General features: G+C 42.8%; 1 protein-coding gene across 2 annotated transcripts in view; it reads right to left on the bottom strand.

Annotated features, from left to right (window-relative positions):
* Positions 1–15,732, bottom strand: part of LOC110525302 (multiple C2 and transmembrane domain-containing protein 1) — a 248,137-nt gene that overhangs the window by 55,247 nt on the left and 177,158 nt on the right. For both annotated transcript variants that reach the window (XM_036979436.1, XM_036979435.1), the window contains exons 11-14: positions 14,754–14,856; positions 14,145–14,246; positions 13,494–13,568; positions 11,434–11,553 (exon numbers count right to left, since the gene is read on the bottom strand). In XM_036979436.1, the coding sequence (XP_036835331.1) occupies positions 11,434–11,553; positions 13,494–13,568; positions 14,145–14,246; positions 14,754–14,856 (400 nt within the window). The remainder of the gene's footprint in view (positions 1–11,433; positions 11,554–13,493; positions 13,569–14,144; positions 14,247–14,753; positions 14,857–15,732) is intronic.

Consider the following 15,732-nt stretch of genomic DNA (forward strand, 5'->3'; position numbering starts at 1 on the left):
GTTAAATAAAGGTCAAATAAAATGCATACTTCTGATGGTAAAAGTTTGCTAGCTTTCTCAAGTGGAGTCAAAGGAGCAATTTACATGGACCTGGAGAGGAGTGTGTGTGCATACGTTCTTCTCTTTTTTATTTAGATCTAAATGCAAAGCAGGTGATAGGTGCTCCAGTTTCCTGCAGAAGTAACTCCCTTGTCTGGGGCTCTCCCACTGATAAGAGTCCTACTTCGCCCCAAATAAAAGAGCCTGGTATCATTTCCACTGCCTTCCAAACAACCCCCGTCTCCTACCCTCCTCACCCTTCTGGGCATCACAAAGCCTGCTCTATTTGCTCCCAATTCAAGGCCCAATTGCATATAAAGTTACAGCAAATTTGTTTGGAGGAAGAGTTGCTGAGGCCTGCGGTCCCTGGAGCAATAACAGCCTTGTCTTTCAGGGGCTGCGGGGAGATCTGGCATGAACTCAACACCATCAACCCCCACAATGGCCCCAGCTCACAGGCAGAGAGGGAAGGGGGATGAGAGTGGTGGAGAGAGGAGAAACAAGGAGGGGATGGGGATGGGGGGTGGGTGGGTCTCAGCTTGCAGGTGTTCAGGTAGAGAGGAAGCAGAAGCTTACCCCACCCCACCACACACACCACCCGTGGCGCGGGACAGGAGGTAACTCCAGCCCAGCCCACTGTGCCAATGCTGCAACGGTGGCTGGTTCTCTACGGGGCTGGGTGGGGGTGCTCAGTTACCTCACACACACGTCTCTAATCGCAGTTGGCGCTAATGGATGAGGCGCACAGATACGGGGAGAAGGGGAGCGGAAGAACAAACTGGAGGGAGTAAGAGAGGGTTTGTACCTGTTAGCTCACTAGACTGGATCTGTCTGCATACTAATCTAACACAGAGAGGGATTACATTACTGTGTGTGTGTGTGTGTGTGTGTGTGTGTGTGTGTGTGTGTGTGTGTGTGAGGGTAAGAGGTTATAGTGGTTAGGTTTATGTTAGAGTTACAGGTTATGGTAAGGGTTAAGGTTAGGGTTAGGTTTAGGGTTAGGGTTATGGTAAGGGTTAAGGTTAGGGTTAGGTTTAGGGTTATGGTAAGGGTTAGGGTTATGGTAAGGGTTATGGTAAGGGTTATGGTAAGGGTTAAGGTTAGGGTTAGGTTTAGGGTTATGGTAAGGGTTAGGGTTATGGTAAGGGTTATGGTAAGGGTTATGGTAAGGGTTAAGGTTAGGGTTAGGTTTAGGGTTATGGTAAGGGTTAGGGTTAGGGTTATGGTAAGGGTTATGGTAAGGGTTATGGTAAGGGTTAAGGTTAGGGTTAGGTTTAGGGTTATGGTAAGGGTTAGGGTTATGGTAATGGTTATGGTTAGGGTTATGGTAAGGGTTAAGGTTAGGGTTATGGTAAGGGTTAAGGTTAGGGTTATGGTAAGGGTTAAGGTTAGGGTTAGGGTTATGGTAAGTGTTAAAGTTAGGGTTATGGTAAGGGTTAAGGTTAGGGTTATGGTAAGGGTTAAGGTTAGGGTTAGGGTTATGGTAAGTGTTAAAGTTAGGGTTATGGTAAGGGTTAAGGTTAGGGTTATGGTAAGGGTTAAGGTTAGGGTTAGGGTTATGGTAAGTGTTAAAGTTAGGGTTATGGTAAGGGTTTAGGGTTAGGGTTATGGTAAGGGTTAAGGTTAGGGTTATGGTAAGTGTTAAAGTTAGGGTTATGGTAAGGGTTAAGGTTAGGGTTATGGTAAGGGTTAAGGTTAGGGTTATGGTGTGGGTTAGGGCTGGAAAGAATTACACATGGGAAATAATTAACAAAAAAACAGAGCAAACTAGAAGGCTATTTGGCCCTAAACAGAGAGTACACAGTGACAGAAAAGCTGACAACTGTGACTAACCTAAAATAAAGGAAATCTTTGACTATGTACAGACTCAGTGAGTATAGCCTTGCTATTGAGAAAGTGAACACGGCCCACAAAATGTGGTAGGAACTGAGCTGCACTTCCTATTTGCACATTGCTACACATCGCGAGAGAGAGAGAGAGAGGGAGGGAGGGAGGGAGGGAGGGAGAGAGAGAGAGAGAGAGAGAGAGAGAGAGAGAGAGAGAGAGAGAGAGAGAGAGGGAGAGAGAGAGAGAGAGAGAGAGAGAGAGAGAGAGACAAGAAGGGAGCAATATCTCATGTTCCTATGGGGACACAGTCATAACGTTAGACACCTTCCACTAGGAATCTGAGAATGTAAAGAACACCTTTCTTTAACTCACTAGCTACAGCCTCTTCTAACTGCAGTGCTAAATGCTAACACAGACAGGCAGAATGCTCATATCAATATTTCGCACACATAATAACCTGTGTAAAAATCGGACAAAGTGGTGTTTGGGTCAGGTGTGGTGATAGCCGAGCGTATGCGTCTTCAGATTGAACACACAGCAGCATGCCATGCTATACCACAGGGTGTAAAGACTATGCTAAAGTCCAGTTTGTACTAGAGCTGGGAATTGCCAGGGATCATCACGATACTTAGGTGTCGATACAATATGTATTGCGATTTGATACTGTGATTTTATTGAGTTTTTTTGTTCCAAACATATTGCTCACCATATATTTGTCTGCTGCAGAGAGACAAGACAGCCATGGGAAAACATGTTGGTTCACTATTTTAAAAAAAGAAAAGAAAACAAGCTATAGCCTGAAAAATACCGGAGTTTTGACATAGGTACAGCCGACTAGTGGTAGGTAACGCTACCTACAGTAGAACATTTATTTAATAACGGCCCCAAAATAAGATTGTGGTATGGCAACAATGACAGCACACCATATTGTGAGCATATTTTGAAAATCTGAGATGACAGTGTTGTTAACAAAAGGCTAAGCTTGAGAGCTAGCATATTTATTTCATTTCATTTGCGATTTTCATGAATAGTTAACGTTGCGTTATGGTAATGAGCTTGAGTCTGTATTCACGATCCCGGATCCGGGATGGGGAGATCAGAAAGGTTAATAGGGTACCTAAGGTTTAATTATAAACGTTGTTTGACTTGTTTGGAAAAGTTTATTAGTAACGTTTGGGATTCATTTTGTATGTATTTTGATGGAGGGAAACTGGGTGGATTATTGACTGAAGCGCACCAGCTAAACTGAGTTTTTATGGATATAAAGAAGGACATTATCGAAAAATAGGACCATATGTGATGTATCTGGGACCTTTTGGAGTGGCAACAGAAGAAGATCATCAAAGGTAAGGCATTTATTATATCGTTATTTCTGACTTTCGTGGCACTCCTGCATGGTTGAAATATGTTTTTCATGCTTTTGTATGCGGGGCGCTGTCCTCAGATAATCGCATGGTGTGCTTTTGCCGTAAAGCCTTTTTCAAATCTGACACAGCAGCTGGATTAACAAGAAGTTCAACTTTATTTTGATGTACTACACGTATGGTTTTATGAAAGTTAAATATTTATACTGTAGTTGGCCAGGTGGGACGGTTTAAGCCATTTTGTCACAGCTTTGGAGGTACGCTTGGGGTCATTGTCCATTTGGAAGACCCATTTGCGAACAAGATTTAACTTCCTGACTGATGTCTTGAGATGTTTCTTCAATATATCCACATCATTTTCCCGCCTCATGATGCCATCTATTTTGTGAAGTGGACCAGCCCCTCCTGCAGCAAAGCACCCCCACAACATGATGCTGCCACACCCGTGCTTTATGGTTGGGATGGTGTTCTTCGGCTTGCAAGCCTCCCCCTTTTTTCTCCAAACATAACGATGGTCATTATGGCCAAACAGTTATATTTTTGTTTCATCAGACCAGAGGACATTTCTTCAAAAAGTACGATCTTTGTCCCCAGGTACAGTTGCAAAACGTAGTCTGGCTTTTTTATGGCGGTTTTGTAGCAGTAGCTTCTTCTTTGCTGAGCGGCCTTTCAGGTTATGTCGATATAGGACTCGTTTTACTGTGGATATAGATACTTTTGTACCTGTTTCCTCCAGCATCTTCACAAGGTCCTTTGCTGTTGTTCTAGGCTGGATTTGCACTTTTCACACCAAAGTACGTTCATCCCTAGGAGACAGACAGACACGTCTCCTTCCTGAGCGGTATGACGGCTGCGTGGTGTTTATACTTGCGTACTATTGTTTGTACAGATGAACGCGGTATCTTCAGGCGTTGGGAAATTGCTCCCAAGGATGAACCAGACCTGTGGAGGTCTACAATTTATTTCTGAGGTCTTGGCTGATTTCTTTTGATTTTCCCATGATGTCAAGCAAAGAGGCACTGAATTTGAAGGTAGGCCTTGAAATACATCCACAGGTACAACTCCAATTGACTCAAATTATGTCAATTAGCCTATCAGAAGCTTCGAGAGACATGACAATTTTCTGGAATTTTCCAAGCTGTTTAAAAGCACAGTCAACTTAGTGTATGTAAACTTCAGATCCACTGGAATTGTGATGCAGTGAATTATAAGTGAAATAATCTTTCTGTAAACAATTGTTGGAAAAATGACTTGTGTCATGCACAAAGTAGATGTCCTAACCAACTTGCCAAAACTATAGTTTGTTAACAAGTAATTTGTGGAGTGGTTGAAAAACAAGTTTTAATGACTCCAACCTAAGTGTATGTAAACCTCCAACTTCAACTGTATATATAACATCCGCCTTGACCAATAAAACCCGACCCTTGACAATCTCTGTTGTAGATTCCACAGTCAGCCCAAAGCCTGAAGAAAACAAAATTGCCATCCCAGCACTGAAATTAGTACCATGACTGAGTATATGCTGCCCCTCTCACAACATACCCTCGTCAACCTCATTAGCCTCATCACTGTGTCTCCTGTAGAAAAACTACATTAAGCCTTTTCTGTTGTATTACTTCTAATACCCAAGCCCTCTTATTGATGTCCCTTCCCCTCTTATTGATGTCCCTTCCCCTCTTATTGATGTCCCTTCCCCTCTTATTCATGTCCCTTCCCCTCTTATTCCTGTCCCTTGCCCTCTTATTCCTGTCCCTTCCCCTCTTATTCCTGTCCCTTCCCCTCTTATTGATGTCCCTTCCCCTCTTATTGATGTCCCTTCCCCTCTTATTGATGTCCCTTCCCCTCTTATTCCTGTCCCTTCCCCTCTTATTCCTGTCCCTTCCCCTCTTATTCCTGTCCCTTCCCCTCTTATTCCTGTCCCTTCCCCTCTTATTGATGTCCCTTCCCCTCTTATTGATGTCCCTTCCCCTCTTATTGATGTCCCTTCCCCTCTTATTCCTGTCCCTTCCCCTCTTATTCCTGTCCCTTCCCCTCTTATTCCTGTCCCTTCCCCTCTTATTCCTGTCCCTTCCCCTCTTATTCCTGTCCCTTCCCCTCTTATTCCTGTCCCTTCCCCTCTTATTCCTGTCCCTTCCCCCATTAATATTGAGAGAACCTACCCTTAGTACCTCCGTATAGAAAAGAGAAAGGAAAAACAGAATAAACCACAGAGAAACCAGACAAAGAGAAAAAAGCACCCTATGAGGAATGATAATCATCACTGTTTTAATATTTTCTTATCCTTACCACGTTTCCCACCACCTTTTGCTGCCATGACAGCAGTAACACATTTCCTGAAACACTTCTTCACACTCAACTGGTCTAACCCCACCATCTTCTGTAACACCACAGCTGACCTCACAAACTTAACAACATGAAAAACATATTTAACAGATTTCCCAGAAGTCCAGTCCAGGAACCCATTTTCCTCACCTAGATTGTAAATTGAGTCCTCGTCGGCTGCTATCACATCAACAGGGATATCAGACATGTCCAGATCCCTCTCCTGATCCTCCTCAACTGAGGCCCTGGACCCCTGACTCCCTTCTGTCACATTCCTCTCAACACTCCCCACTTACACCCCATTACTCATACTGTGCATCTCCTCCCCTGCCTGGGAGACTAGCCCAACCTGAACCCCCTCCTGTACCCCATTACTCGTACCGGGCATCTCCTCCCCTGCCTGGGAGACTAGCCCAACCTGAACCCCCTCCTGTACCCCATTACTCGTACCGGGCATCTCCTCCCCTGCCTGGGAGACTAGCCCAACCTGAACCCCCTCCTGTACCCCATTACTCGTACCGGGCATCTCCTCCCCTGCCTGGGAGACTAGCCCAACCTGAACCCCCTCCTGTACCCCATTACTCGTACCGGGCATCTCCTCCCCTGTCTGGGAGACTAGCCCAACCTGAACCCCCTCCTGTACCCCATTACTCGTACCGGGCATCTCCTCCCCTGCCTGGGAGACTAGTCCAACCTGAACCCCCTCCTGTACCCCATTACTCGTACTGGGCATCTCCTCACCGGTCTCGGGAATTGGCTCCCCAGATCCATCCTTACATCCTATAACACTATTTTTCTGCTGCACATCAGATGCTATGTTCCCCTCTGGTACAAGCTGCAACTCCGTACCCTCAACACAAACAACTTGTTCCTCAGCAACAGGTACTTGTGGCTGCTCTACCACTGTCGGCCCACCTCTCCCTATATCAGTGGGCCCATGCTTACGAGGACCACCTGCGTCCCGCTCTATGCCTTCTCCCTTTTTGGGCAAGCATGTCGCTTATGGCCAACATCCCCACACTCAAAACACTGTTACCTACCCATACTAGCATATACTTGACTTCAAACGACAACTATAAAGTCTGCTCCGGTGAGTCCAAAAACAAAAAAACAAAAAACAGAAACATATTTGCACAAATGTCTTTATTATTTTGGAACTTTTGTGAGTGTAATGTTCACTTTATTGTTTATTTCACTTTTGTTAATTATCTATTTCTATTTCCCTATTTCACTAAACATATGTTTCCCATGCCAAAAAAGCCCTTCAATTGAAAATGAATTGGATAGAGAGAGAGAGAGAGAGAGAGAGAGAGAGAGAGAGAGAGAGAGAGAGAGAGAGAGAGAGAGAGAGAGAGAGAGATAGAGATACAGAGATACAGAGAGAGGAACAGGGGAACAGGGAGACAGAGAGAGAGGGAGAGAGAGAGAGAGAGAGGGAGAGAGAGAGAGGAACAGAGAGTGAGATATAAAGAGAGACAGAGAGAGGAACAGAGAGAGATAAAGAGAGACAGAGAGAGGAACAGAGAGAGAGATAAAGAGAGAGAGAGAGAGGAACAGAGAGATAGCTCAAGAGACAGAGAGAGGAACAGAGAGAGAGATAAAGAGAGACAGAGAGAGGAACAGAGAGAGATAGAGAGACAGAGAGGAACAGAGAGAGAGATAAAGAGAGAGAGAGAGAGAGGAACAGAGAGAGATAGCTCAAGAGACAGAGAGAGAGAGAGGAACAGAGATAGAGAGAGATACAGAGAGACAGAGAGAGGAACAGAGAGAGAGAGAGACAGAGAGAGGAACAGAGAGAGAGATACAGGGAGACAGAGAGGAACAGAGAGAGAGCTACAGAGAGAGAGAGAGAGGAACAGAGAGAGAGATAAAGAGAGAGAGAGAGAGGAACAGAGAGAGATAGCTCAAGAGACAGAGAGAGAGAGAGGAACAGAGATAGAGAGAGATACAGAGAGACAGAGAGAGGAACAGAGAGAGAGATAAAGAGAGAGAGAGAGAGAGGAACAGAGAGAGATAGCTCAAGAGACAGAGAGAGAGAGAGGAACAGAGAGAGAGATACAGGGAGACAGAGAGGAACAGAGAGAGAGCTACAGAGAGACAGAGAGAGGAACAGAGAGAGAGATAAAGAGAGACAGAGAGAGGAACAGAGAGATAGCTCAAGAGACAGAGAGAGGAACAGAGAGAGAGATAAAGAGAGAGAGATACAGGGAGACAGAGAGGAACAGAGAGAGAGCTACAGAGAGACAGAGAGAGGAACAGAGAGAGATAGCTCAAGAGACAGAGAGAGAGAGAGGAACAGAGAGAGAGATACAGGGAGACAGAGAGGAACAGAGAGAGAGCTACAGAGAGACAGAGAGAGGAACAGAGAGAGATAGCTCAAGAGACAGAGAGAGAGAGAGGAACAGAGAGAGAGATACAGGGAGACAGAGAGGAACAGAGAGAGAGCTACAGAGAGACAGAGAGAGGAACAGAGAGAGATAGCTCAAGAGACAGAGAGAGAGAGAGGAACAGAGAGAGAGATACAGGGAGACAGAGAGGAACAGAGAGAGAGCTACAGAGAGACAGAGAGAGGAACAGAGAGAGATAGCTCAAGAGACAGAGAGAGAGAGAGGAACAGAGAGAGAGATACAGGGAGACAGAGAGGAACAGAGAGAGAGCTACAGAGAGACAGAGAGAGGAACAGAGAGAGATAGCTCAAGAGACAGAGAGAGAGAGAGGAACAGAGAGAGAGATACAGGGAGACAGAGAGGAACAGAGAGAGAGCTACAGAGAGACAGAGAGAGGAACAGAGAGAGATAGCTCAAGAGACAGAGAGAGAGAGAGGAACAGAGAGAGAGATACAGGGAGACAGAGAGGAACAGAGAGAGAGCTACAGAGAGACAGAGAGAGGAACAGAGAGAGATAGCTCAAGAGACAGAGAGAGAGAGAGGAACAGAGAGAGAGATACAGGGAGACAGAGAGGAACAGAGAGAGAGCTACAGAGAGACAGAGAGAGGAACAGAGAGAGATAGCTCAAGAGACAGAGAGAGAGAGAGGAACAGAGAGAGAGATACAGGGAGACAGAGAGGAACAGAGAGAGAGCTACAGAGAGACAGAGAGAGGAACAGAGAGAGATAGCTCAAGAGACAGAGAGAGAGAGAGGAACAGAGAGAGAGATACAGGGAGACAGAGAGGAACAGAGAGAGAGCTACAGAGAGACAGAGAGAGGAACAGAGAGAGATAGCTCAAGAGACAGAGAGAGACATTATATTGTCTCTTAGGCGTTAGATTGGTGGGTTATTCGTCGAGGGGCCTTCCTTACCCTGGTTCAGGTAAGTATACTGAGTGGTATACTTCTACTATTTCAGAGTGTGGGTTTTGTGACATATATATGAGTATATAAGTACCATATATTGATTTTGAGTATCTAAGTACCATATATTGATTTTGAGTATCTAAGTACCATATATTGATTTTGAGTATCTAAGTACCATATATTGATTTTGAGTATCTAAGTACCATATATTGATTTTGAGTATATAAGTACCATATATTGATTTTGAGTATCTAAGTACCATATATTGATTTTGAGTATCTAAGTACCATATATTGATTTTGAGTATATAAGTACCATATATTGATTTTGAGTATCTAAGTACCATATATTGATTTTGAGTATCTAAGTACCATATATTGATTTTGAGTATATAAGTACCATATATTGATTTTGAGTATATAAGTACCATATATTGATTTTGAGTATATACTGTAAGTACCATCTATTGGTTAAGAGTATATACTGTAAGTACCATCTATCAGTTAAGAGTATATACTGTAAGTACCATCTATTGGTTAACAGTATATACTGTAAGTACCATCTATCAGTTAAGAGTATATACTGTAAGTACCATCTATTGGTTAACAGTATATACTGTAAGTACCATCTATTGGTTAAGAGTATATACTGTAAGTACCATCTATTGGTTAAGAGTATATACTGTAAGTACCATCTATTGGTTAAGAGTATATACTGTAAGTACCATCTATTGGTTAAGAGTATATACTGTAAGTACCATCTATCGGTTAAGAGTATATACTGTAAGTACCATCTATTGGTTAAGAGTATATACTGTAAGTATCATCTATTGGTTAAGAGTATATACTGTAAGTACCATCTATTGGTTAAGAGTATATACTGTAAGTACCATCTATTGGTTAAGAGTATATACTGTAAGTACCATCTATCGGTTAAAAGTATATACTGTAAGTACCATCTATCGGTTAAGAGTATATACTGTAAGTACCATCTATCGGTTAAGAGTATATACTGTAAGTACCATCTATTGGTTAAGAGTATATACTGTAAGTACCATCTATTGGTTAAGAGTATATACTGTAAGTACCATCTATTGGTTAAGAGTATATACTGTAAGTACCATCTATCGGTTAAGAGTATATACTGTAAGTACCATCTATCGGTTAAGAGTATATACTGTAAGTACCATCTATCGGTTAAAAGTATATACTGTAAGTACCATCTATCGGTTAAGAGTATATACTGTAAGTACCATCTATTGGTTAAGAGTATATACTGTAAGTACCATCTATCGGTTAAGAGTATATACTGTAAGTACCATCTATTGGTTAAGAGTATATACTGTAAGTACCATCTATTGGTTAACAGTATATACTGTAAGTACCATCTATCGGTTAAGAGTATATACTGTAAGTACCATCTATTGGTTAAGAGTATATACTGTAAGTACCATCTATTGGTTAAGAGTATATACTGTAAGTATCATCTATTGGTTAAGAGTATATACTGTAAGTACCATCTATCGGTTAAGAGTATATACTGTAAGTACCATCTATTGGTTAAGAGTATATACTGTAAGTACCATCTATCGGTTAAGAGTATATACTGTAAGTACCATCTATTGGTTAAGAGTATATACTGTAAGTACCATCTATTGGTTAAGAGTATATACTGTAAGTACCATCTATTGGTTAAAAGTATATACTGTAAGTACCATCTATTGGTTAAGAGTATATACTGTAAGTACCATCTATTGGTTAAGAGTATATACTGTAAGTACCATCTATCGGTTAAGAGTATATACTGTAAGTACCATCTATTGGTTAAGAGTATATACTGTAAGTATCATCTATTGGTTAAGAGTATATACTGTAAGTATCATCTATTGGTTAAGAGTATATACTGTAAGTACCATCTATTGGTTAAGAGTATATACTGTAAGTACCATCTATTGGTTAAGAGTATATACTGTAAGTACCATCTATCGGTTAAGAGTATATACTGTAAGTACCATCTATCGGTTAAGAGTATATACTGTAAGTACCATATATTGATTTTGAGTATATACTGTAAGTACCATCTATCGGTTAAGAGTATATACTGTAAGTACCATCTATCGGTTAAGAGTATATACTGTAAGTACCATCTATTGTTTGAAGCAGCTACGTGTGAGCAGTTGCAGGTATGTGTGTGTTTATAACAGACATGGGTCTATGTATATGTTATTTGCATACTGTATTTCTGAAGGGTAAATACCAGAAAGTGGCAGGTGAGTATGTCTGTTTGTACATGTAAATGTATGCATTAGTACCAGGAAGGAACAGATGAGTATGTCTGTGTGTACATGTAAATGTATGCATTAGTACCAGGAAGGAACAGATGAGTATGTCTGTGTGTACATGTAAATGTATGCATTAGTACCAGGAAGGAACAGATGAGTATGTCTGTGTGTACATGTAAATGTATGCATTAGTACCAGGAAGGAACCGGTGAGTATGTCTGTGTGTACATGTACATGTATGCATTAGTACCAGGAAGGAACAGATGAGTATGTCTGTGTGTACATGTAAATGTATGCATTAGTACCAGGAAGGAACAGATGCTCCTCTGAGTTGAGTCCCATTCGAAGCAGCTGTTGATGTAGCAGCCGGCGTTGATGAGGAACAGGATGCATCGTCTCACTCTGTTGAAGTTTTGCAGAAGCAACTGGACAGAGCACAGAGGTGACATAAGCAGTCAAAAACATGACAATCAAATGTTATTGGTCACATACACATTTTTAGCAGATGTTATTGCCGGTGTAGCGAATCGCTTGTGCTTCTAGCTCTGACAGTGCAGTAATATCTAACAAATTACACAACATATACCCAATACACACAAATCTAGTAAAGGAATGGAATTAAGAATATAAACATATATATTATTAATTCCGTTAATGACGGTTGATGGGCAAGGAGTCGAGGAATCAACTTCTATTTAGTCAACTCTCATTCTAGAGTTCGTTAAGTAATTGTATGTAATCAACACCCTCTCAACTAATCAGAATTGAGTATTTAGCCAAGCTGTGGTACAAAACTTCTTAAGGCCATAATACTGGCAATGTGATGGGCAAATGGCAACAAGGATAATATGTCATCTGGTCTCTCATACCCCATCATTTTGCCAGCCTAGTGTTCGTCAAGTATTGGCACAATATTGTTAACGAAATGCTGAGACTATAAGAAACTTAATCACTAAATCAAGTCATGTTCACTGAAGCTGTGTCTCTTTAAGTCTCTTTAGCCGAAGGCAAGTCATAGTAATAGTGTTAACAGCCCGTGATGATTTCACATCCCTAAGGAGTTCAGGCAGGCATCTGGCCACAGATGATGAAAGCACCACAGTCCCATTCCGCTGTGTTCCAATCACGAAATACCAAAACAACATGACAGAAGAAAACGCATCCAGGAAGTAGTCCCCAAAGAGGGAAAGTGTTATTCTGATGTGTCTTTAAGAGGATTCTGGGACATTTAGAGGTAGTTGTATTTTTAGACTGCCTAATTCATTATTCAAGGTAGAGTAGTGGTGAACTGAGAATGACTGTGAGTCTACGGTGTCCTGGTGGGGACATCTACCCCCTGAAGACAACAGCACTCTGAGTCACCCACATCCCTGCACACGGCCACACTTTGATCACACTACTGTAACTAGCAGCAGAGGGACTACTGTAAACTATCTCTCTCTCTCTCCAATGTACTTCCTACACCAACATTAGTAGTTATATCTAGGCCCAGGAGTTTTCCCGGGATGATATGACCACACCAGGACAAACGACAGCCTGGAGTTGTTCCTGCTTTGTTCCTGGCCATGGTAGTTTAATGAATGCAGATATCAACTGCTGAATAGTGGAATTGTAATGTAATATAATGTCTGTATTTGACTGGCTACTTTGGGTTTGGGGGTCTTGTGTTTGTAAGGACAGACAGCGGCCACAGCAGGGACTAGCCCCACACAAAAGAGCCCTCACGGGGCAATCTCTCTAAAGCCATCAATGACATCATCATTCAGAGATGCTGACATGGGGCATCTCTATGAGTCAGAGGTGAAGTACAGATGAAAACAGAGAGGAGCGAACAGGGAGGGTGGACAGGGAGGTTCACACTCCACACAGGGGAAAGTGCAGAGTGTGCATCTTTTAGCACACAGAGAGAGAGAGAGATAGAGTGAGAGAGAGAAAGAAGAGGAGAGAGACAAAAGGGTGTGGGAGCGGGTGACTGCTCAGCCCAAACAACGTTTATGTGACATGTCTGATGTGGGCCAGCCCCCGCGATTCAGCCCTTTGTGGGTCCGCCACATTGAGCGGTGTGACAATGAAGTGCAAAGCAGCAGTGGCACAGAGGGCCAACTAAGGATGGCCAATCTACTTATACACCCCCAGAGTTGACAGCTTGACATTTCTATTCTCCGCTCACAGTAAAGCAGCGAGGAGGGTGGAGAAGGAAGAGGGGGGGGGGGGGTTTCTCTCACTCTTGCCCACACTGTTGTGGCCTCACAAGATGCCACTCAAGACTGGTTGAGTTTTGTTAAAATATCTCATTTAATGGGGGACTGTAGTAGATGCTGAGCTAAATGGGGCAACAGAGTGGAGGGTGGCGGTGTTAACCTACCTGTTTGGACACTCTGGGCTCATCCTCTATGTATTTCTGCTCTTTGGGTATCAACGTCATGAGACCTGCCTTTACCTGGTGTGGGAGTAATAAACACATTTAAACACACAGCCTGTGGTGGGATATTATCACAATAACACAATATAGCATAGATCTCTAACTGAATGGACTGTCTTGAGTACATGCAGATATGATGTTGAGAGTAGCGCCGCACGTCACAGACTACAGTGAGAGCTCTCTCCCTCACACACAGCACTAAGATGGCCGCCAGCAGGACACACACAGTGACAACGTATGTGCGAACAAAGGCGGCTGAGTGGGAGTTTTCGATCATTTAAGTGAAGACGAGGACGGGCGACAAGAGACGGAAGGGGAGGGAGGACAAACAGAAAGACGATGGTGCTGGAGTGTGGAGGGTGGGGACAAACTAGGAAAACAGGGGAGGAGGACAAACAGAGAGACGATGGTGCTGGAGTGTGGAGGGTGGGGACAAACTAGGAAAACAGGGGAGGAGGACAAACTAGGAAAACAGGGGAGGAGGACAAACTAGGAAAACAGGGGAGGAGGACAAACAGAAAGACGATGGTGCTGGAGTGTGGAGGGTGGGGACAAACTAGGAAAACAGGGGAGGAGGAAAAGAAAGAGACTTACAGCGTTAAAAATCACGTCTATTTCCAGAAAGATGACCCCTTTTGTTGGCCCTGTCAGCTCCTTGCTTTTCAAAGCGTAGGCTTTCCGTTCACCATTTTGAATCTGTGGGAGAGGGACATGACAGCCGTCTGTCTGGCAATGCCCGGCTGAATACACTCTCTGGGCCACCTTTGAACCCCAGCTGCTGCATCTGACAGAGAGCCCAAAACAACTGTGGCAACTCTGACAAGTACCTGTTCATTACCACCACAGCATTGTCAGGGAGATATGAACTATCCTGGGGAATTAGCCCCCCAGGACCGTACATTACCAATGGTGTTTTATTCATTTACTCTCGCTGTCTCTCTCTCTCTCTCTCTCGCTCTTTTCTTTACATCGCGTTCTCTCCTTCTCTCTCGCTCTTACATATCTCTCTTTCTCTCGCCCTCTCTCGCTCTCTCTCTCTCTTACGGCTCTCTCTCTCACTCTCTCTATTGCTTTGTGCAATGATAACAGTCTCATCCACAGTTGCATCTTGTGTGTTTTTATATCCTCCCCAGTGTTTTTTTTTACAGTATTACCCCTAGGGGAGGTGATAGACAGCAGAGACATTTCATCAGGAGGACTCACGTTTAGTAAAGGGATGGCCACTTTACCCAGGAAGTCTGCGCTTCTGTCTCGGTCTTCGTCGTACACTGTCACCTCCAACACCGAGTGGATGTCCTTCACATTACTACTCGCCACAGAACAACCGTTACACCATTACAATCACACATATCACACCCGCATCATAGCATGATGAAACTCCAAGCCTCTATGAGCTTTGTACTCAACTAATAAAGAGTGTGAGAGTTGTATGAGGAAAGGAATTGTGGCTAGGAAATGTCATCTTTGAAAAGTAGGATAGGGAGGAGAAGACTGATGGAAAGAATAGAGGTTTCTCTTAAAGAAAGAGAGACACGGCGCCACTCAAAGGACGACCAAATTACCCAGCTTTCCCTGGGAATTCACTTGTGTATTTCCCTGTAAGGAAGGCTGAAATAATATATATATATATATATAAATGTATGTACATAGTCATGTACAGAATCCAATTATGGCATGTCAATCAAAATAAAAATGTATAGGAGGAATGATTTATAAGGGGATAAAACCTAGACCTCTGAATTTAAATCTCAACGATGTACTAGCATTAGCTATATTTTCTCTGAGATATATAGATTCATGAATATATGATATGTTCTCACTGTCATATAAATAGATTTGGACTATTTACGGTAGGCTAAGTGCAAACGCTGTGCCATGCTTTGCCAGTTGAATGAAACGCGTAGTAATGACAGTGTTTGATCATAATATTCAATCAAGATGTTTAAGAAAACGTGCTTTATCCAAACAATGATCATGTAGATTTTGCAGAAATAGAGAGAACTAGAAAGAACATAATTGACAAACAGAGAGATCATCATGTGCAGCCCAAAATAGTATTCACATAGTAATCCTTACATTTTACAATGTCCTTTGGCAAATGTGACAAATAGTGGCATAACTGGAAACGGCTAATAACTGGAAATTAAGTATGAATTATAACTAATGTTTTTAAAACATCTTA

Source organism: Oncorhynchus mykiss, chromosome 6, assembly GCF_013265735.2.
Source record: "Oncorhynchus mykiss isolate Arlee chromosome 6, USDA_OmykA_1.1, whole genome shotgun sequence".
Classification (NCBI taxonomy): domain Eukaryota; kingdom Metazoa; phylum Chordata; class Actinopteri; order Salmoniformes; family Salmonidae; genus Oncorhynchus; species Oncorhynchus mykiss.